The following is a 22509-nucleotide window of genomic DNA, read 5'->3' as shown; positions in this document are numbered from 1 at the left end:
GCGCTGCTCGGTCATCTAATAAAATACGTGCAGGTAGCGAGGAACCCGATAACCACTGCAACAACAACGCCCTTCAGTCACAGAGAGGGGGAGAGAGAGAGGGGGGGGGGGGGGGGGGGGGGGAGAGAGACGGAGAGAGACGGAGAGAAAAGACAGAAAACGAAACAGGGAAGGAGGGGAAGACAGAGCCTGGGAACGGGAGAGATGGACGAACAGAGGAAGGACAAGAGGGGGTCATTGACTGTGCTTTATGATGCGAGGAAGACCAGTAGTTTTGATTTAGCCTGTAGTACAGTTCATCACTAACACCATGGTGGTGAAACTAAAAAGAGAGCCTCACCCCGCTCTGTGGTGGGAGATATGATACAGATAGAGCAGCTGGGTTTCTGCAGGACGGCGAACTGAAGCAGACGTGGAAGGGGGCAGGAGACCACAGCATGGATATCAGAGACACTTGTTTTATTTTCTCTGCCAGCGCCCCCCACTGGGACTCTGTGGAAGAGCTCAGATAACAATCTCCACTAACACCACTTGTCCAAATAGAAGGCAGGGCCCTGCTTATACAGTGGAAATAAAAACTGACCTTTCTCTGAAAAGAGAAAGATGGGAAATAAATAAATGTCTGTGTGTGTGTGTGTGTGTGTGTGTTTGTCTATGTGTCCGTGCGCACGTGCGCATGTATGTCTAAGAGGAGCATGGAAGTCCCCCTGGTCCCAGACCACCTCCCAGTGCTCCTCTCCCATCCTACAGGGGCCAGGGTTAGAAGATCACACCGCCCCAACATGGTCACGTTTCAGGGACAGGGACAGGCTGGACTGGGGGCCCATCGAGCCCCACTGCTGCTGGATCCCACAGATCTGAGGCCAAGGACAATGTTTGAACACCTGCCCCTCTCAGAGCGACAGTGCAGCTTGGGGGTATGATTGTTGTTTCCCAATAGGAGGAAATATCCGAGATCTTCAGACGGCCCTGCAGACTAGTGGACACACCCTTGGAGGGTAAGTAGTACTGCTCATGCACACAGCATGAAAACACACTCTACCAGTTTTACACAATGACTGGAGCCTGTATCAATGGAAGGCATCTGAGAAAAGACGAAGAGATTAGGGCGGTCAATTGCTGACATGATCGATAACGAGAGAAAATGAAGTAAGGTTTTACTTTGTAAATAGCAATCTGTGTGTGAGGGTGAGTTTATAATGCCTGAGTGTGTGTGTGTGTGTGTGTGTGTGTGTGTGTGTGTGTGTGTGTGTGTGTGTGTGTGTGTGTGTGTGTGTGTGTGTGTGTGTGTGTGTGTGTGTGTGTGTGTGTGTGTGTGTGTGTGGTCTTGTTCTTCCATCCTCGTGGTGGCCTGAAATCACCAAAAGTCCACACAAGGATAGTAAAACAAGAAAATTATCCCTTGTGGGGACATTTTAAGGTTACGGGTAGAATTAGGGTTAGGGGTTTGGGGTTCGGATTATAGGTTAAAGTTAGGGTTAGGTTTAAGGTTAGGTGTTTCGGGGAAATAGGATTTTAAATGGATATACATTTTAGGTCCCCAAGAGCAAACAAGTGTGTGTGTGTGTGGTTGGGTTCGAGTGTATGTGGTTGTGTGTGTGTGTGTGTGTGTGTGTGTGTGTGTGTGTGTGTGTGTGTGTGTGTGTGTGTGTGTGTGTGTGTGTGTGTGTGTGTGTGTGTGGTCGTGTGTGTGTGTGTGTGTGTGTGTGGTTGTGTGTGTGTGCTCGCCTTACCTTCTTCTTGTCCCTCATGGAGCCTTTTCCACGCACCATGATTTTACATCCTGTCTCTGCCTCCAGCTGCTTGGCTGTCAGCCCCCGTGGTCCCAGGATACGGCCCACAAAGTTAAACTGCAAGAGAAACACACACACAAACACACACACACACAAATTAGAACCTGGGCTTAGAACCAGAGCAGTTCTTCAACACAGACAACAGGACACTTTATCATTGATATGTATGAGGACATAGTAGACAGTTGAAACATATCTGTAATGGAAACGTTAACTGATTTTCTCAACCCTGACATGTTGAGAAGAGAGCGGGATCAGATACAAAGATATGGAAACACAGAGAAAGAACGAGAAAACAAGGCGATGATGGAGACGAGGTAGCCCGTCGCTTGACCCTCCCACCTCGCTGTAATCTCACGCCCTCATCACCCGCCTGGCGCTCTTACACAATGACGCTCGATGGCGGCTGAAAAGCAGCCGATATCGGGAGTGTCTTGCGACCAGACGCCGCTGACAAGATAAGGCTCAGCAATCGTTCGCCCATCGATCAGCAGCTCCTCTCTGCTCTTCTCCTCACTGGACTTTACACTGCCTGTCAGTCAAGACTCATGAGGGCTGCTGCATATCGATGAGCTGGGACTGAGACTGACACACAGACAGGTCCTGGGCCTTAAAGGACAAGAGAGACGGACTGACTGGCCAAGTTTATAGCAACAAGACCTACTGGATTCAAACGAAACAGAGCAAGAACAATGAAAGGTTTTAAAGATTGGCATTCACCATTATCTCCGCTGATCACTTCATGTCAATACAGACGTAGGATCTTAATTTGAGCCGGTTTGCTACAGCAGGAAAATAATCCCGCAGCAACAGGAAATTTGAATTATTATGTGAACTCGGTACCGGTACTCCTTGTATATAGCCTCATTATTGTTTTTTATAGTGGTCCTATTTTCTATTTTTATACTTTTTAACTCTTTTATACTTTTTAACTCTGAATGGTTGGGAAAGGGCTCATAAGTAAGCACTTAACGGTAAAGAAAACAGTTAAAGTCTACACCTGTTGTATTCGGCGCATTTGACGAATAAAATTTGATTTGCTTTTAATTATAATGAATGGACATTTGTGAATGGGTTGATACATTTTTCGTGTGGGGAAAATCAAGTTAGAATTGTAAAAAGTGTAAAATGCTGAAATACACCACAAGTTTTACATTTCCTGCACTTTTTTCCTGCAACAGGGTGATCAAATTAAGATCCTACATCTGTACATTCACTTTGACATTGTTTTGAATCAGAGTCGACTTGACACTACAGGATGTGAGTGACGAAGAGCTGTGGGAAACATATGGACTACTATGGTTACTCCCTCCTCTGTGGCTATCAAAGTGCTGTGCAACACAAATAATTGAGCTTGAAGTATCGACAATCCATTAAAATGAGGTCCGGAAGATTTTACTGAGTTACAGTTCATATAAGGAAATCAGTCAATTTAAATAAATTCATTAGGCCCTAATCATTAGGCCCTAATCTATGAATTTCACATGACTGGGAACACAGATATGAATATGTTGGTCACGACGCCATACACCTGGTCTGCGGTTTGAGGCCGGTTGGACGTACTGGAAAAATCTCTAAAACAACGTTGGAGGCGGCTTATGGTAGAGAAATAAACATTCAATTGGCAACAGCTCTGGTTGACATTCCTGCAGTCAGCATGCCAATTGCACGCTCCCTCAAAGCTTGAGACATTTGTGGCATTGTGTTGTGTGACAAAACTGCACAAGCTGCACCTGTGTAATGATCATGCTGTTTAATCAGCTTCTTGATATGCCAAACCTGTCAAGTGGATGGATTATCTTGGCAAGTGAGAAATGCTCATTAACAGGGATATAAACAAATTTGAGTGCAAAATTTGAGAGAAATACACTTCTTGTGCGTATGGACAATTTCTGGGATCTTTAATTTCAGCTCATGAAACACTTTACATGTTGCGCTCATATTTTTGTTCAGTGTATATTGTCTTTCTGTTGGCTCTGCGGCTCTCGTGTCCAAAGTTATGTACTGTGCGATGAGCAAGAGCAATGTTTATCGTGTGCTCTGCCCTTCTTTTAATTTTGCTCTCTCCCTCCCCCTTTTCCTCTCGTCTCTCCCTCGCTATGGAAATTCTGTCCATCGGCAACATGAAGATCCATTTGCTTATCTTTGAATACGAACCCGAAAGAAAGTACAAAATGTACAAGAAATGCCTACAAACATTGTGGAATCTCCAGTTTCACCCTCCAAACCTCTAAATAACTGAGATGTACAGAATAAACAGACCCCATGCTGTCCTTCTGTGTTTCAGCACCTCGCTGAAAGCCTAGTTGTTTTAGCCGTTTGTCAGCTGCCAAAGTGAGGAGTTTGCACCTGGCATGGTTGAAAAGGGCACATTCTGCTGCTCGGCCATGCACTATGTCCCTATACACAATACACACACACACACACACCACTCCCCAACGAGAAGAAATAACAAAGACAATATCTCAACATAGAGACACAGGTCACTCCATAGAGACATCTTTCTGCATAATCCTCAATGCCTGCCATTTAAGACAATTTCACTTTTGCGATCTCACTTTGATTGGGCATCACAGAGCTATACAGGTTTTTGCATGACGGTGCTTCGAGAGCTCAGTCAGTGGTGTCGTTCTAGTCAATCACGCGTCCTTGTCTCCTGGATAAAAGATGTTCCTTTTGAGCCTGAACAATCATAGGAACCACAGGACTTCCTCATTTCCATAAGTACAGCTCGGCTCAAATTCACCAGGAAGGGAAATCAAAAAGGCAGGCTACAGCAGTTATCTCCACTCTCTGACGCAGGTCTCTCTGTACCATGCTGTAGTGTTCGGTGCAATACAGAGACACCAGCCACGGAACAACCATCTCTTTCAGCCTACAATTCAGAGGACACCCATCGGCGCAGCTGCCAGGAGATTCCGCATCGAGGCAAGGCTCTCTCTCTCTTACATCTTGACTGTCATGATGATGATGAAGGCCACCATCAACCTCAACACCATCGTCACGTAGACGATGACCATCTACTAAAAAAATAAAAAATAAACTGTAATTTCCCTACCTACGACGTTTCAACAAAATATCTGAGCCGTCGGAATCCTTCTAGTATTCCAAAGCATGAAAGGTCAAATGCATTGTCATAGTCAAACATCCCCTCCTCCGTAAAAAAAAAACGGGTCATGAAAGAGCATCTGACTTATTCATAGTGACACAACCCGGCGCAACAAAAAGTGCAAGTGACAGCATGAAGGTGAAAGGTGGACTCGAAGCAACACTTCTCAACCCCCTCTGGTCTCCCTCCGGTCTGCCTTTGTCACCTGCATGTTGATATCCCTCCTTTAGGAGCATCCCTCTCTCCTCTCCTCCTCTGCACAGCTTTGTGTTCCAAGTCTCCTAACCCATCATGCCAAGTACAATACTTTGATGCATTTGGCAGTGATGAATGCCTCAGAGTAGTTTTGAGGTGGTGAATTGGAGATTGTGAGGCTGTGTGTGTTTTGAGAGGACAGTAGTGTGTGTGTGTGTGTGTGTGTGTGTGTGTGTGTGTGTGTGTGTGTGTGTGTGTGTGTGTGTGTGTGTGTGTGTGTGTGTGTGTGTGTGTGTGTGTTGAGAGGACAGTAGTGTGTGTTTTGAGACGAGATGAATAAAAAAGGGCAGAATTAGAATCCCATCTCCCATCTTGTCAGGTGAAATCTGGGCGAGTGACTGGCAATGTGAGAGAGGGGATTTGCGTGAAGGTTATCAGCATTGGTAGGGTTAGTGTGTTTCAGACAGGAATAGTCTTTGTGGAGGGTGCCCCCCTGCCCCTCACGTCCCTCTTCCAGTAGGGCCGGGACGATACCAGTATCGCAAATACTCGTTAGTATCGTGGCAAGGAAACAAAACACACAATTTCACTTCTTTAGGAAGACATGTCGTCATCCATAGTCACATTTATTTATTTTCAAAGTTACAGGACACTATATTTGACACACAGCAGGTTTTTAAGGGACCAAAGAGTTTGGTCTGCTTTGTGTTCTCATTTATGCCATGGAAAAAAATTATTGTGATACTGGTATCGTCCCAGCCTTAACTTCCTGTGTTTAACCTTTTCTGTCAGACGTCGAGTGATCCACATGGCAGCTGCAGCTCACTCAGGATCACATTGGGCATTCTCTTCCTTTTAAAGAACCAACACAGGGCCGCAGCAGGTGCACTGGGGTCAAACACATACTGTATTTATGTGTGTCCACCCTCCATGTATTTATAAAGCAAGTCTCTCGGCCCAACTGCACAATTTCCGACATTTCTAGGGTGGACGGGTGGACACTGGACCGGGTGGATGGAGTAAGTTCAAATCATTGCAGTAAAATGGTGGATCCAAACCCCCATCCATAGTATTGATCAGAGCAGCCAGCTGGAGAGGCCAACAGGACAGAGACAGATTGAGTCAGTGGCCCCAACAACGACACAACCCACCTCCACTCCTCCCCCTAAACTAAGAGAGAGAGGGAAGTGGAGAGTGAGAAAATCCATTGAAGCTAATGGAATGTCTAATATCTGCTTTTAAAGGACTCGCCCTATTTATCCAATCTGGGCAGTGGAGATTAAGTATGTTTTCCATCAACTGCAATAAAAACCGAAAGTAATTAGGACCATTTTAAACCGAGAGCATGCTGGACCGATCGGGACACACTCACACTGATCTCATTGTTTTATGAAGATAAACGAGCTACTTTAATAGGCAAATTAATTACTGACTTCTAATAGCACTCTGCTCTAATTCCCTTCTGCAGGATGTCTTTTGTTTTCATTATTACGGAGGACCAGAGGGCGAGCGTGCAGGAAGAAAGGCCAGATAGCTCTTTCAAGAGGTGAGTGTGTGTGGGAATGTTCGTGTGATTATTGACCTTATCATAATTGACCTTTCAAATATCTTTTAAGTGTGTTTGAACATGAAACAGGGTTCTCCGTAAGCTACTTTTTTCCCCAATTCATTAATTAAACTAGGCTTCTTTTCACTTAAACGTTTCAATTCGCGGGTCAGAAAAGTCCTTATAGCCTTCTCCCGCTAGAATGAACAATATGCATCGTCTAGTGATCTTCGGAGAGGACAGGCGCTTGTCAATCACAAAGCGAGCAATGACAGGGAAACACTGCTGGTTTGTCAGAATGCTGTCGGTCCCGCCTCTCGGTACGTGTGTTATCGTTGTGCACTGTGGTTGGCTGCAGTCGAATTTCTTCCACGGAGGAAGAGCATGATGCTTCATCGTCTCCCGTGAGCGAATTTACACGCCCCGTGTAATGTAAGCAGTAACGACGAGTTGAAATCCACTTCGTTGTGAATTATTCTTTTGTTTTGCCTGTTTCGTAGGCCTATAGTCAGTCACAGTGTCAGGGTGCATAGCCTATTTGCTGTTCTTTGATTGACAGCTTGCGTTGACGAGTGTATTAAAGGTGTCGAACTGACCGAAATAAAGTCAATCTCCTATATTCCTTTGCGATCCATAAATCATACGACGTAGTTATATGCCCACGGTAGCGCTTCAGAACAAGTTAACCCCCAACAAGAACTGTTCCCCGGGCGCCGATGACCTGGATGTCGATTGAGGCAGCCCCCCGCAGCTCTCTGATTCAGAGGGGGTTGGGGTTAAACGCGGAAAACATATTTTCACATGAATGCATTCGGTTGTATCCCCCTTTCCCGTGAAAGTGACTCGTCAGTGTAGCCTAGTGATGGGCAAACGGCTCTTTTTGAACAGATATTTTCGGTGAACGGAAACCGAATCGCATCGGTGAGCGAGCCGTTCTTTTGGCTCCTCCATTTGCATACTGGTAGGCTCCGTTTTGGCGATTATCTGCAGATAAATTATGAAAAACATTCAATGAGAAAGTTACAGAGGCATAAATATCATACCCTGCCAAAAATGCTCACCTCCCCTGTTATTGTAATGGCGAGAGGTTAGCATGTCTTGGGGGTTTGATCTTTGTGCCTCTAACTTACTCACTCATCATTATTCACGATTCATTCATGATTATCCGTAATCATAGTAGCATCCACATTAACGTAGAAGTGTTAAGAAACATATTCTATTCTTATTTACAATAAAAGTGATTCCAAAATGACACAATACATTATTTACCATTCATTTCTATTGGGCACAAAATAATCTGAACCAGACCCAAAACAAACCGCAAATGCATCCAACAAGTGTGTAGAGTCACAAGCTTGATATAGTCATTGTGTGCTTGGAATATGGGACCAAATACTACACTTTTGACTACTTTAATACACATAAGTAAATTTGTCCAAATACTTTTGATCCCCTACTATGGGGACACTATGTACAAAAAGTGCTGTAATTTCTAAACGGTTCACAGTAGGTGACGGAGAGAGAACAGAGATACAGCAGATACTCATCAATCCAGTAGTCACACACACACACACACACACACACACACACACACACACACACACACACACACACACACACACACACACACACACACACACACACACACACACACACACACACACACACACACACACACACACACACACACACACACACACACACACACACACACACAATTTGAGATGTTTTTTGAAGAGGTAGGTTCCCTCATATCAAGGGCACACACTTACTACGTTGTGAAATCTGTTATGAATATATTGTCATTTTAATTTGTTTTAAAATGTATAATTGCCTTAATTTTGCTGGACCCCAGGAAGAGTAGATGCGGCCTTGGCAGCAGCTAATGGGGATCCATAATAAATACAAACATCAACACCTCTCCCACCCTATCCTTGATTGTGACACTTCCACTCCCTCCTTAAACCCCACCATTACTCCCTCTAACCCTCCTCCCTCATCAGGGTAGCACCCCATGCCTGCCCTTAACCATTACCCCCCAGGTGGAGGTAATGGGTATCCCTCAGTAACCCCCCTCCCCTACATTTACGCACGCACCATCCCTCTCTACCCCCTCCCATGCCACCTGGTGCTAGAATTGGAGTGCTTCTGAAGCAGTTCCATGATGAGCCATAGAGCTGATAGCAATTAGCAAAGAGGTGCTGCACCCTCAACCAAAACACTACTCTCCAAATGATAGAATGTCATTTTCCCGTACTCCTTATTCCGAGTTAAAATGAAGAAGCTTTGCTCACACCTCTCAACTAGGTCAAAATCAAATCAAAATCAAAGCAAACTTTATTTGTCACATGCGATGAATACAACAAGTGTAGACTTTACAGCAAAATGCTTACTTACAAGCCCTTAACCAACAGTGCAATTCAAGAAGAGTTAAGAAAATATTGACCAAATAAACTAAAAGTAAAAAATAATACAAAGTAATACAATAAAATAACAATAACAAGGCTATATACACGGGGTACCGGTACCGAGTCAGTGTGCGGGGGTACAGGTTAGTTGAGGTAATTTGTACATGTAGGTGGAGGTGAAGTGACTATGCATAGATAATAAACAGCGAGTTGCAGCAGTGTTCAAAAAGGGAGGGGGACGACGACAATGAAAAGTATTATTTTAACTTTTTCATTACTTAGATTTTTATTGTCTAGTCTAGTTTGTTGAAAATGGCTGTTTTTAAAGACTGTGAAGTGATGTGGCATATCTGCTGCTTTGCCTTGGTACTGCAGAAATAAAGCTACGACTCCATCTTACTGGGCTGTCATGACAACTGCCAAGGTCGTAGCTACATATGTGGACACCGAGATCCATACATCTGTAATTTAAAAAATATACACTACCGGTCAAAAGTTTTAGAACGCCTACTCATTCACCGGTTTTTCTTTATTTGTACTATTTTCTACATTGTAGAACAATAGTGAAGACATCAAAACTATAAATTAACACATATGGAATCATGTAGAGATTCTTCAAATAGCCACCCTTTGCCTTGATGACAGCTTTGCACACTCTTGGCATTCTCTCAACCAGCATCACCTGGAATGCTTTTACAACAGTCTTGAAGGAGTTCCCACATATGCAGTGTGCAGGGGTACAGGTTAGTCAAGGTAATTTGTACATGTAGGTAGGGGTGAAGTGACTATGCATAGACAATAAACAGCGAGTAGCAGCAAATGGAGGGGGGGGGGGGGGGCAATGTAAATAGTCTGGTGGCCATTTGAGTAATTGTTCAGCAGTCTTATGGCTTGGGGGTAGAAGCTGTTGAGGAGCCTTTTGGTCCTAGACTTGGCGCTCCGGTACCGCTTGTCGTGCGGTAGCAGAGAAAACAGTCTATGACTTGGGTGACTGGAATCTGACAATTTTATGGGCTTTCCTCTGACAGCGCCTATTATATAGGTCCTGGATGGCAGGAAGCTTAGCCCCAGTGATGTACTGGGCCGTATGCACTACCCTCTGTAGCGCCTTATGGTCAGATGCCGAGCAGTTGCCATACCAGGCGGTGATGCAACCGGTCAGGATGCTCTCGATTGTGCAGCTGTAGAACTTTTTGAGGATCTAGGGACCCATGCCAAATCATTTCAGTCTCCTGATGGGGAAAAGGTATTGTCGTGCCCTCTTCACAACTGTCTTGGTGTGCTTGGACCATGATAGTTTGTTGGTGATGTGAACATCAAGGAACTTGAAATTCTTGACCTGCTCCACTACAGCCCCGTCGATGTTAATGGGGGCCTGTTCGGCCCGCCTTTTCCTGTAGTCCACGATCAGCTCCTTTGTCTTGTTCACATTGAGGGAGAGGTTGTTGTCCTGGCACCACACTGCCAGGTCTCTGACCTCCTCCCTATAGGCTGTCTCATCGTTGTTGGTGATCAGGCCTACCACTGTTGTGTCGTCCGCAAACTTAATGATGGTGTTGGAGTCGTGTTTGGCCACGCAGTCGTGGGTGAACAGGGAGTACAGGAGGGGCCTAAGTGCACACCCCTGGGGGGCCCCAGTGTTGAGGATCGGTGTGGCAGACGTGTTGTTGCCTACCCTTACCACCTGGGGGAGGCCCGCCAGGAAGTCCAGGATCCAGATGCAGAGGGAGGTGTTTAGTCCCAAGGTCCTGAGCTTAGTGATGAGCTTCGTGGGCACTATGGTGTTAAACGCTGAGCTGTAGTCAATGAACAGCATTCTCACATAGGTGTTCCTTTTGTCCAGGTAGGAAAGGGCAGTGTAGAGAGCGATTGAGATTGCGTCATCTGTGGATCTGTTGGGGTGGTATGCAAATTGGAGTGGGTCTAGGGTTTCTGGGATAATGGTGTTGATGAGCCATGGCCAGCCTTTCAAAGCACTCCATGGCTACCGACGTGAGTTCTACAGGGTGATAATAATTTAGGCAGGTTACCTTCACTTCCTTGGGCACAGGGACTATGGTGGTCTGCTTGAAACAGGTTGGTATTACAGACTCGGTCAGGGAGAGGTTGAAAATGTCAGTGAAGACACTTGCCAGTTGGCCTGCGCATGCTTTGAGTACATGTCCTGGTAATCTGTCTGGGCCCGCGGCTTTGTGAATGTTGACCTGTTTAAAGGTCTTGCTCACATCAGCTATCGAGAGCGTTATCACACAGTCATCTCGTACATGCTTCAGTGTTGCTTGCCTCGAAGCGAGCATAAAAGGCATTTAGCTCGTCTGGTAGGCTCGCGTCACTGGGCAGCTCGCGTATGGGTTTCCCTTTGGAGTCTGTAATAGTTTTCAAGCCCTGCCACATCCGAAGAGCGTCAGAGCCGCTGTAGTAGGATTCAATCTTAATCCTGTATTGACGGTTTGCTTGTTTGATGGTTCGTCTGAGGGCATAGTGGGAATTCTTGTAAGCGTCCGGATTAGTGTCCCGTTCTTGAAAGCGGCAGCTCGATGCAGATGTTGCCTGTAATCCATGGCTTCTGGTTGGGATATGTACGTACGGTCACTGTGAGAAGGACGTCGTCAATGCACTTATTGATGAAGCTGATGACTGAGGTGGTATACTCCTCAATGCCATTGGATGAATCCCGGAACATATTCCAGTCTGTGCTAGCAAAACAGTCCTGTAGAGTAGAATCCGCATCACCTGACCACTTCCGTATTGAACGAGTCACTAGTACTTCCTACTTTAGTTTTTGCTTGTAAGCAGGAATCAGCAGGATAGAATTATGGTCCGATTTGCCAAATGGAGGGCGGGGGAGAGCTTTTTATGCATCTCTCTGTGTGGAGTAAAGGTGGTAGAGTTTTTTCCCCTCTGGTTGCTCATGTGACATGCTGGTAAATTTGGTCAAACTGATTTAAGTTTGCCTGCATTAAAATCCCTGGACACTAGGAGTGCCGCTTCTGGATGAGCATTTTCTTGTTTGCTTATGGCCTTACAGAGTTGGTTGAGTGCGGTCTTAGTGCCAGCATTGGTTTGTGGTGGTAAATAGACGGCTACGAATAATATAGATGAGAACTCTCTTGGTAGATAGTGTGGTATACAGGTTATCATGAGGTATTCTACCTCAGGTGAGCAATACCTTGAGACTTCTTTAATATTAGACATTGCGCACCAGCTGTTATTGACAAATAGACACAAACCGCCCCCCCTAGTCTTACCAGACGTAGCTTCTTCTCTGTTCTGCCGGTGCATGGAAAATCCAGCCAGCTCTATATTATCCGTGTCATCGTTCAGCCACAACTCGGTGAAACATAATATATTACAGTTTTTAATGTCCCGTTGGTACTATAATCGTCATTTTATTTTCCAATGATTGCACGTTAGCCAGTAGAACGGATGGCAGTGGGAGTTTGCCTACGGATTCTCAGAAGGCAGCCCGATCTGCGCCCTGTTTTCCTCCATCTTTTCTTCACACAAATGACGGGGATTTGGGCCTGTTCCCGGGAGAGCAGTAGATTCTTCTCGTCGGACTCGTCAAAGGAAAAAGCTTCTTCCAGTTCGAGGTGAGTAGATCGCTGTTCTGATGTCCAGAAGTTATTTTCGGTCATAAGAGATGGTAGCAGCAATATTATGTACAAAATAAGTTGCAAAATAAGTTACAAACAACGCAAAAAAACTAACTAAATAGCACAGTTGGTAAGGAGCATGTAAAACATCAGCCATCCTCTTCGGCGCCATTTCAACTGATCCTCCCGGTCACGAACACTATCAACTCTTATTGTCAGTAATGATAATTATCAGTAATGATAAGCATGTACGCAAAACCACACACACGCACACGCACACGCACACACGGCTCCAGCACTCTCAGCTGGGGGCTATTTGAAGCCCTCTCATATAATCTCTCAGTGTTCCTAATGAACCTGTCCTCAGTAATAATGATCCTCCCGGTCCTTCAGAGCAGCAAGGACAACCAGCATCGACACTCACTCTGCTGCTGCTGTCCTTTACCGGAGACTAGAAGAGCAAGCCAAGAAACACTGACTGGGAAAGAGAGAGAGAGACTCAAGAGATCGACAACATTTTCACACACCACCTACATCCAATACAGGCAGACAGACTGCAGAGACACATTATTATCTCATACCATCTATAGCCATCCATATTCCCAATCTACTGTGAATTCATAACATGCAACAACAACAACAAAAAAGGCAGTTCTGTACAAAATCCACTGGGCACAGACGTCAACGTCTAGTTTTGATATACATTTGGTTGAGTTGTCAACTAACGGGAATTCATCGTGAAATCAACCAACAAATTCACCATGTCGTTGGATTTAGGTTAAACGTTGGGTGAAAAACAGACGAAATTCCCTTACATTTATAACTTTTGCAAATACAATCCGTTTTCCACATTGATTCAACGTCATCACATTGAATTTTTGGAGGGGGGGTGAAATGACGTGGGAAAAACATTGATTCAGCCAGTTTTTGTCCAGTAGGTGGTCAGTAGGAGGCAGTCTGTATCATGGGTGGTCTGTGTACACTGACTTAACTATTACTGTTTTCCCCCAGGTGAAAAACGGTGGCATAAACAACCTTTGAAAAGCCTTAAAACCTCAGCAGAAATACAGTAGACGAATCCGGACTGGAGCTGTGTGTTTAAACCTCCGATGACTCAACTCCATTAATGCTGCCCACGCAACAATCAGCCACTCAGAGGAACAAGTTAATTGGGATCAATCAGCTCGGAGCTCGGCTCGCTCCCCCTGGGCCAGGCTTAAGGCGAGCACGATCTGAGGGCGATTGCTTAAAAGATTTGTTAACTACGAGGCGGATAGTTTCAGGTGCGAGGTAGAACATGCGCGCGCGGTTGAGGTAAGTTCAAAGTGGGGACTTGCGTAGATGATGCAATCTTCCGCCTAGTGCCCACTGCCTGATGCATTTCTGTTGTTTCTTCATTTCTCCTGACACGACACGTTTACATGACTAGTAATACGGAGGTAAAGAAACAGCACAGCAGTTCAGAAATAATATATTAAGTACCGAAACAGAACGCAACTTTCGCAACTTTATGGGTTGATATAAACTGTATCTTTCAACAATGTAGTGCTGGGAGTACCGGTTGAGTGCCATTATGCAACCCCATGTCAATAAATAGCTAGCCGAGACTATTCTTCACATGTGGACGGATCAGTCCAATAACAGTAGCCCCCCCCCCCCCCCCCCCCCCGCCGGGGTTTACACGGTGCCCAGTCAGAATCCCACTGCACCCAGAACTCTTAACCCAATCAGTAACTTGGACATTGATCACCAGGACTTGTAAGAACTTGGTAATCCTATAAGACTGATACTGAATGCAGCCACACCCAGTTTACCCACAGTTATATTATTCATATTCATCTAGGGAAAGTGCCTTGACGCAAACATACATTTTTCATCGTAGACTTGTGGTGGTCCTTCAGGCGTGCCTGTGCGTGTGTGTGTGTGTGTGTATTTCCCTGCTAGCAGCAGTGGGGAGATACCCGTGTGTGAGTATCTTCGTATGTATGTGTGTGTGTGTATGTGTGTGTGTGTGTGTGTGTGTGTGTGTGTGTGTGTGTGTGTGTGTGTGTGTGTGTGTGTGTGTGTGTAATCAGACAAAAGATTGTACTCACATCGGGGTACTCTTTCACAGGCACAAATAGTTTCTCCTGGAGCTGCACCATGGGGCCCACTGCGTCTGGGAGCTCACTGCTCCGCTTCTCTGTGCTGCCGTTTAGCGTGTCGTTGTACATGTCCTTCCGTACCCGGCTGATCTCTGGCGGACAGGAGGAGAAGCAAACACGTCAGTCAGATGATAGGCAGAACAAAGTTGGTACTGTACAACACCGTTGTAGGCACGCAGACTCCGCAACACAGTGCAAGGCAGATTGGTAAGGATACCAGTCACACCATAACAAAGAAGGACCAAAACGGGGCCATAGACTCGCTCATACAACTACATCATCTGTGGCATAGACTCGCTCATACAACTACATCATCTGTGGCATAGACTCGCTCACACAACTACACCATCTGTGGCATAGACTCGCTCATACAACTACATCATCTGTGGCATAGACTCGCTCATACAACTACACCATCTGTGGCATAGACTCGCTCATACAACTACATCATCTGTGGCAGCAAGGAAATATGCAAGTGTTTTAGGACATCCGTATGAGAGGTATAGGGACAAGCACCTCCCATAGCCATCTCCCATAGCCACCTCCCATAGCCACCTCCCATAGCCACCTCCCATAGCCACCTCCTATAGCCACCTCCCATAGCCACTTCCTATAGCCACCTCCCATAGCCACCTCCCATAGCCACCTCCCATAGCCACCTCCTATAGCCACCTCCTATAGCCATCTCCTATAGCCACCTCCTATAGCCACCTCCTATAGCCTTCTCCTATAGTCACCTCCTATAGTCACCTCCCATAGCCACCTCCTATAGTCACCTCCCATAGCCACCTCCTATAGCCACCTCCAACTGGTCTACAGACATAAGATCTTACCACATCTGCTCTCACCTACACACCTCTGGTCACAGATTAAAGGCCATTATGATGAGAAGACCATGGGCAAACACGCATAAACAACACATCTGTGACAGTCTGCCTGAAAGAATACACTGTTGCAGGAAGACAGCTGGCCACAAACAGGTTTAAAATGCATATGTATGGTTGCAACGTCACTGGGTGGCTTTCGTCTCTAAAGAGTATGAAATGACTTTGATTCCGAATGAATTATTGAGTATCTCTTTCCACCGTCATCCATCTACAACGAGTGTGGAAACGTTCAAGAAGAGCATGAAAACAACAACAAAACAATGCATACCAAGTCATCAGAGCTGTCACCTATCAAGCCTGCCATTTGGAACCCTATTACCGAAAAGAAATACATGTATGCAATCTCACACAGACATATTTTAGATTAGATAACTTCAATCCACCACATCAGTTAATCCAAAAATACACACACACACACACACACACACACACACACACACACACACACACACACACACACACACACACACACACACACACACACACACACACACACACACACACACACACACACACACACACACACACGTTTAAGGAAATGGGTGTCTAATATGCACACACATGTTTAAGGAAATGGGTGTCTATGGCACACACACACACACACACATTTAAGGAATTGGGTGTCTATGGCACACACAAGTTTAAGGAAATGGGTGTCTATGGCACACACATGTTTAAGGAAATGGGTGTCTATGGCACACACACGTTTAAGGAAATGGGTGTCTATGGCACACACACACACGTTTAAGGAATTGGGTGTCTATGGCACACACATGTTTAAGGAAATGGGTGTCTATGGCACACACATGTTTAAGGAAATGGGTGTCTATGGCACACACACACACATTTAAGGAATTGGTTGTCTATGGCACACACATGTTTAAGGAAATGGGTGTCTATGGCACACACATGTTTAAGGAAATGGGTGTCTATGGCACACACACACACACATTTAAGGAATTGGGTGTCTATGGCACACACACGTTTAAGGAATTGGGTGTCTATGGCACACACACACACGTTTAAGGAATTGGGTGTCTATGGCACACACACACACGTTTAAGGAATTGGGTGTCTATGGCACACACACGTTTAAGGAATTGGGTGTCTATGGCACACACACACACGTTTAAGGAAATGGGTGTCTATGGCACACACACACACGTTTAAGGAAATGGGTGTCTATGGCACACACACACACGTTTAAGGAAATGGGTGTCTATGGCACACACACACACGTTTAAGGAATTGGGTGTCTATGGCACACACACGTTTAAGGAAATGGGTGTCTATGGCACACACACACACGTTTAAGGAATTGGGTGTCTATGGCACACACACACATGTTTAAGGAAATGGGTGTCTATGGCACACACACGTTTAAGGAATTGGGTGTCTATGGCACACACACACACGTTTAAGGAATTGGGTGTCTATGGCACACACACGTTTAAGGAAATGGGTGTCTATGGCACACACACACACACACGTTTAAGGAATTGGGTGTCTATGGCACACACACACATGTTTAAGGAAATGGGTGTCTATGGCACACACACGTTTAAGGAATTGGGTGTTTATGGCACACACATACACGTTTAAGGAATTGGGTGTCTATGGCACACACACACATGTTTAAGGAAATGGGTGTCTATGGCACACACACACACGTTTAAGGAATTGGGTGTCTATGGCACACACACACACACGTTTAAGGAATTGGGTGTCTATGGCACACACACACAAACGTTTAAGGAATTGGGTGTCTATGGCACACACACACACGTTTAAGGAATTGGGTGTCTATGGCACGCACACACACGTTTAAGGAATTGGGTGTCTATGGCACACACACACATGTTTAAGGAAATGGGTGTCTATGGCACACACACACACGTTTAAGGAATTGGGTGTCTATGGCACACACACACACGTTTAAGGAATTGGGTGTCAATGGCACACACACACAAGTGTAAGGAATTGGGTGTCTATTACACACACACACACACACACACACACACACACACACACACACACACACACACACACACACACACACACACACACACACACACACACACACACACACACACACACACACACACACACACACACACACACACACACACACACACGTTTAAGGAATTGGGTGCCAACAACAGTTGGAGGCATAAAAAAAAATGACATATACAGCAATTTGAGAAGCTTACTTGAAGGCTACAGAGCAATACCGAAACTCACAATAGACAGCAGACTGGGGAGTCATGTAACCTCTGGCATGACCTCAATAAACAAGTCTAACTGCTGGGCCTGTGGGCCTCGTTTCAGAAACTCTCTGTGGCAGAAAGAAAGATGCCAGAAAGTCAATACTGTAGTACTGCTGACTGAGAGAGGGGAGAAGAGAGAGAGAGAGAGAGAGAGAGAGAGAGAGAGAGAGAGAGAGAGAGAGAGAGAGAGAGAGAGAGAGAGAGACGTAGAGACAGACACAGACAGACAGTCAAACAGACAGACAGGCAGAGGGAGGGGAGGGAGAAACTGAGCAATTAAAAAGAGGGAGAAAGAGAGAGACTGTGAAAAAGAAAAGGAGAAAAATAGGCACATCGGAACAAACGGTGGGAGCTATATGTCATTCACCTGGTCTGTGTGCGCCGCAAAGGAGAAGCAGGGAGATGGAGGACAGATAATCACAGTCAATGACTTTAGATCCATTCTGTCATTTAATGAAGGGGGTAATAACTCTCAATTTCTTAAACGAACGGATATTATCCCCGAGGAGAAAAAGGAGAGAGGGAGAGTGGAGGAATGAGAGAGAGAAGGTAAAAAGCTAGGTAGAGACAAAAGAGAGAAAGAGAGATGAATAGGGAGAGAGAAGAGAGAATGAGATGGAGATAGAATGAGATAGTGAGAGAGAGAGAGATATGGAGAAAGTGCGAGAAAGAGAGAGATAGAGTAAGAGAGAGAGAGCTTTATAATAAGATGGAAAGGATAATTAAAACGACCAACTCTGTTTGTTTCATAAAAGACATGAACTATACCCATCCCTAGCTGCTGCTGCGGCACACACACTGGCTAATTCTATTACAGATGAATCCTCTGATGCAATTCTCAGGGGCAAACCAAGGAGGAGGGAGAGATGGAATTACAATGGAGATGGCTGCCTGCCATATTGCCATGCCTTCTTTACATAGATACACTGATACGCTCACAACATCCATGACTTATTGGTTTCTTCACATAGATACACTGATACGCTCACAACATCCCATGACTTATTGGTTTCTTCACATAGATACACTGATACGTTCACAACATCCCATGACTTATTGGTTTCTTTACATAGATACACTGATACGCTCACAACATCCATGACTTATTGGTTTCTTCACATAGATACACTGATACGCTCACAACATCCCATGACTTATTGGTTTCTTCACATAGATACACTGATACGCTCACAACATCCCATGACTTATTGGTTTCTTCACATAGATACACCCCCCCCACACACACACACACACAGAGGTACAAATGCCTCCTCATTTAGCCTCAGCCTTGACCAGTGTGGCAGGATGGTCCTTGTACAGAGGCCCATCATCATCCTGTATGTCGGGGAGCCCAGTGTGATGGCAGGGTGGGGTTGCAGCTGGTGGAGAGCTATACGAGCCTATTGTAATGGAAGGTGATTTTTGGGACGGTCAAAGCTTAGCATTGTGGGAGAAAACAGCCCTCAGAGAAAACTTCCTTCAAGAGGATCCAGAGGAGTAAATTATACAACACCGACTGTTAGTCCCTCTGAATAAGGGACAAGAGTGTCTGTTAATGGCTAAAATGTACACAAATGTACAACACTGAAACCCTTCTCTACTCTACACCACTTCAGACAAAGCACTGGCTCAAGCAAGTGGTATTGACTAGGAATCATCTGTATTTCAGGTCTCATGAATGCTCTCATGGAATGGCTGCACTTGGTATTGTTGCGATTATTGCTGTGGCTTCATTTTGGGAGATGTCACACACAACAAGTCACTGTAACGTGTGGGAGTAACAGTAACATATAGACACCTAAAAGAAAGAAAGCTCATTTAGATGTGTTGTGGTGTAAGGGGTATTGTCGAGGCATTTGTTAAAGAGGGAAAGGAAACCAACTTTAGAGCATTGCAAAGAATTTCAAATCCAAGGGGCCTTGGGACAGAGCCTGGGGGGATTCCAAACCAAATGATCTTAGTAAATCATCCGGCGTAGTTATACACATAGCTTAGTCCTACATGTGAAATGTCACACTGAATAGGGCTTGTCTGTTATGTACATAAATAACAATCATGTTTTTCTCCCACCCAGCCTCTGGCATGCCACTACTGCCTTTAAAACACTTGAGATGGAGGGGGGGGGGGGGGGGGGGGGTAAGGGCTGAAACATGCAGAAAGGCGATACATTGGCTCCCTTTCAGCTTTTATTTTCTCCCTACCATGGACGCCACACAGCACTGCTGTTTCAAGCTCTCAGATGAAATAGAGCTCAGGGCCGTATAAGAAGTCAACCCCAGCTAATGCAAGTGGAAGGGGAAATGTAGGGACAAAATATTTCTAAGTTCATTTTAATGGATGATTTGAGGGAAACGATGTGCTCTTATAAAAAGCATGCTGGGTAATTTAATTAAATTGTCAGATTCATATTTGACCGTGAGCAGATGTTTATTGATGCTAGGAATGTCTTGATTTATGAGACATACATCGGTGTGAATGAATTGTGTGTGTATGTTTGGTTGTACTTTCTTTTGGCCAGTTCCTGAGTGTTGTCCAGTGGTCAGACTAGGCCACAGTCCTGAGGATGATTAAACTGTCACTGGTGATTTATGGACAGCGTTATTACAGCGTTTTAAACCAGTTTTTTCTTTTTGTGATTTGTCAGCTTTCTAAACCCCTCTGAATTCAATCAATTTCCTGCTATGGCCTGAAGGGCAACTCCTACTGCACTCCTGAGCACACAACGCTGCCACCTGCCTATGTGGACACACACACACTTTAGCTCGCGCCCACAGACACACTTGTGACCACACGCACGCACATGCTCACGCACACACACAATCACACAATCACACACACACACACACAATCACACACACACACACACACACACACACACACACACACACACACACACACACACACACACACACACACACACACACACACACACACACACACACACACACACACACACATTTAGTTCAAGAAGGTAACGTTACATTTTCTCTACTAAGGAACAGTGCCAATCTGACAAGGATATGATGACTTTTGCGATGCACATCCAAGTGATCCTGAGAGAGAGAGAGAGATGTAAGCTGAGTAACCCTACGCCGAATCAATACACCCAGATGAATTTACCCTCCAATTCAACACCATCTGCCACATATATCGGCGGCAATCAGCCTCAGCTTTCCTGAACATCACAAACTATTAGCCTATATAGCCTCAGAACAAATGACTCTCACAGGCACAAGCTTTCATCCACAAACCCTTAACCATCTCACCACATCAAACACCTTAAACAGTTGCTCGTTCAATAAACAGAATAAAGCAAAATAATAAAATAATAAATAAATAAATATAGGGTCCTGGTGAACGTCAAACTGAAACATCAACAGCTGCGAATGCCTCTGTTCAATTAGCAGCCTGGAGGACACACGCCAACTTGTACCATGCGATTGATCAGATTACTGAAAAAGCAGCTGGTGAGTTTACCGTGCTTTAACTGAGACTACGTGGGGCTTCTCAGCTGATCCCCAGTACGTGAGATCAGTTTATCAGATGCATTGTGTGTGTGTGTGTGCACGCGTGCGTGTGCATGTGTGTGTGTCCGTAATCAGCTGGCGCCCTACGCGGGTCGCGTTCTTCACAAGATTGATACGATATGATATCTCTGTCCTTTATGAGAAGGGCAACACACACACACACACACACGTCCAGATAGGAGATAAAACAGAGACATGGAGAAAGGCAAAAAAAGACAAAAAAGCCACAAAAAAAAAACAAGTGTGAGGAAGATGTGCACACAGAAAAGAGAAGGAAGTGAGAGACACTGAGACAGAGAGAAAACGAGAGCATGAGAGCATGAGATACAGACAGAGTGCGAGACAGAGACAGAGAGAGTATCGTCCCGACACCCTTCTGTGTTAGTAATTACGGGGCTCTGTGAGTGGCGACCACATCGAGAGTGAAGGTTCAGTCTGGGGGGGGGGGGGCGAGCGCTCAAACAGAGATGCCATCTGGAACTGCGCTTTCTGCAGAATAATAATTCTCCTCCTTCTCACCCTTCGCTCCCTCCCTCTCTCTACAGTGTACCTGCTTTGTGTCCACCTACAGAGGTCTGATCGCAGCTAAATCAACCCATCACAAGTTGGACTTCAGCTCCAGTGGTATGTGATGATGCCATCTCGGGGGGGGGGGGGGGGGGACGACGACGACGACGACAAATAGGGAGATACATCTCGGGGGTCTGTTTCTTTGGGGCACGAGGTGCCATATTTAGATGCCCAAACATCGGGCAGCAGCTCATATCCCACTGTCGCTGTTGACTCTGGGGCCCGCTGGGCGCAAACCAGCTGTGCCCTAATGAAAGCCTCCTGAAATCCCTCGCTCCGATTCTGCCGTCACACGCTCCGAAAATGAGCAGGGACACTCGAGCAGCGGAAATCCCTGTCACGAAGAAGAGAAGAGGAGGAGGAGGAGGAGAAAGGAGGAAGAGAAAGGAGGGGGGAGGAGGGGGGGGGATGCTTACTCTGCACTGCCTGCTCTGGCACATACCCACTTCAATTAGCTCAGTGTGGCG

The 22509-nt window shown here is 45.5% G+C and overlaps 1 protein-coding gene across 2 annotated transcripts in view; it reads right to left on the bottom strand.

Moving 5' to 3' along the window:
• LOC120046507 (protein quaking-like) overlaps positions 1 to 22509 on the bottom strand; it is a 96342-nt gene that overhangs the window by 58234 nt on the left and 15599 nt on the right. For both annotated transcript variants that reach the window (XM_038991800.1, XM_038991799.1), the window contains exons 2-3: positions 14741 to 14883; positions 1734 to 1850 (exon numbers count right to left, since the gene is read on the bottom strand). In XM_038991800.1, coding sequence (XP_038847728.1) covers positions 1734 to 1850; positions 14741 to 14883 — 260 coding nt within the window. The remainder of the gene's footprint in view (positions 1 to 1733; positions 1851 to 14740; positions 14884 to 22509) is intronic.

This window comes from Salvelinus namaycush, chromosome 4, assembly GCF_016432855.1.
Source record: "Salvelinus namaycush isolate Seneca chromosome 4, SaNama_1.0, whole genome shotgun sequence".
In the NCBI taxonomy this organism is placed as follows: Eukaryota; Metazoa; Chordata; class Actinopteri; order Salmoniformes; family Salmonidae; genus Salvelinus; species Salvelinus namaycush.
Note: the sequence above shows the minus strand (reverse complement) of the source record. Positions and strands in the feature narration are given on the sequence as shown.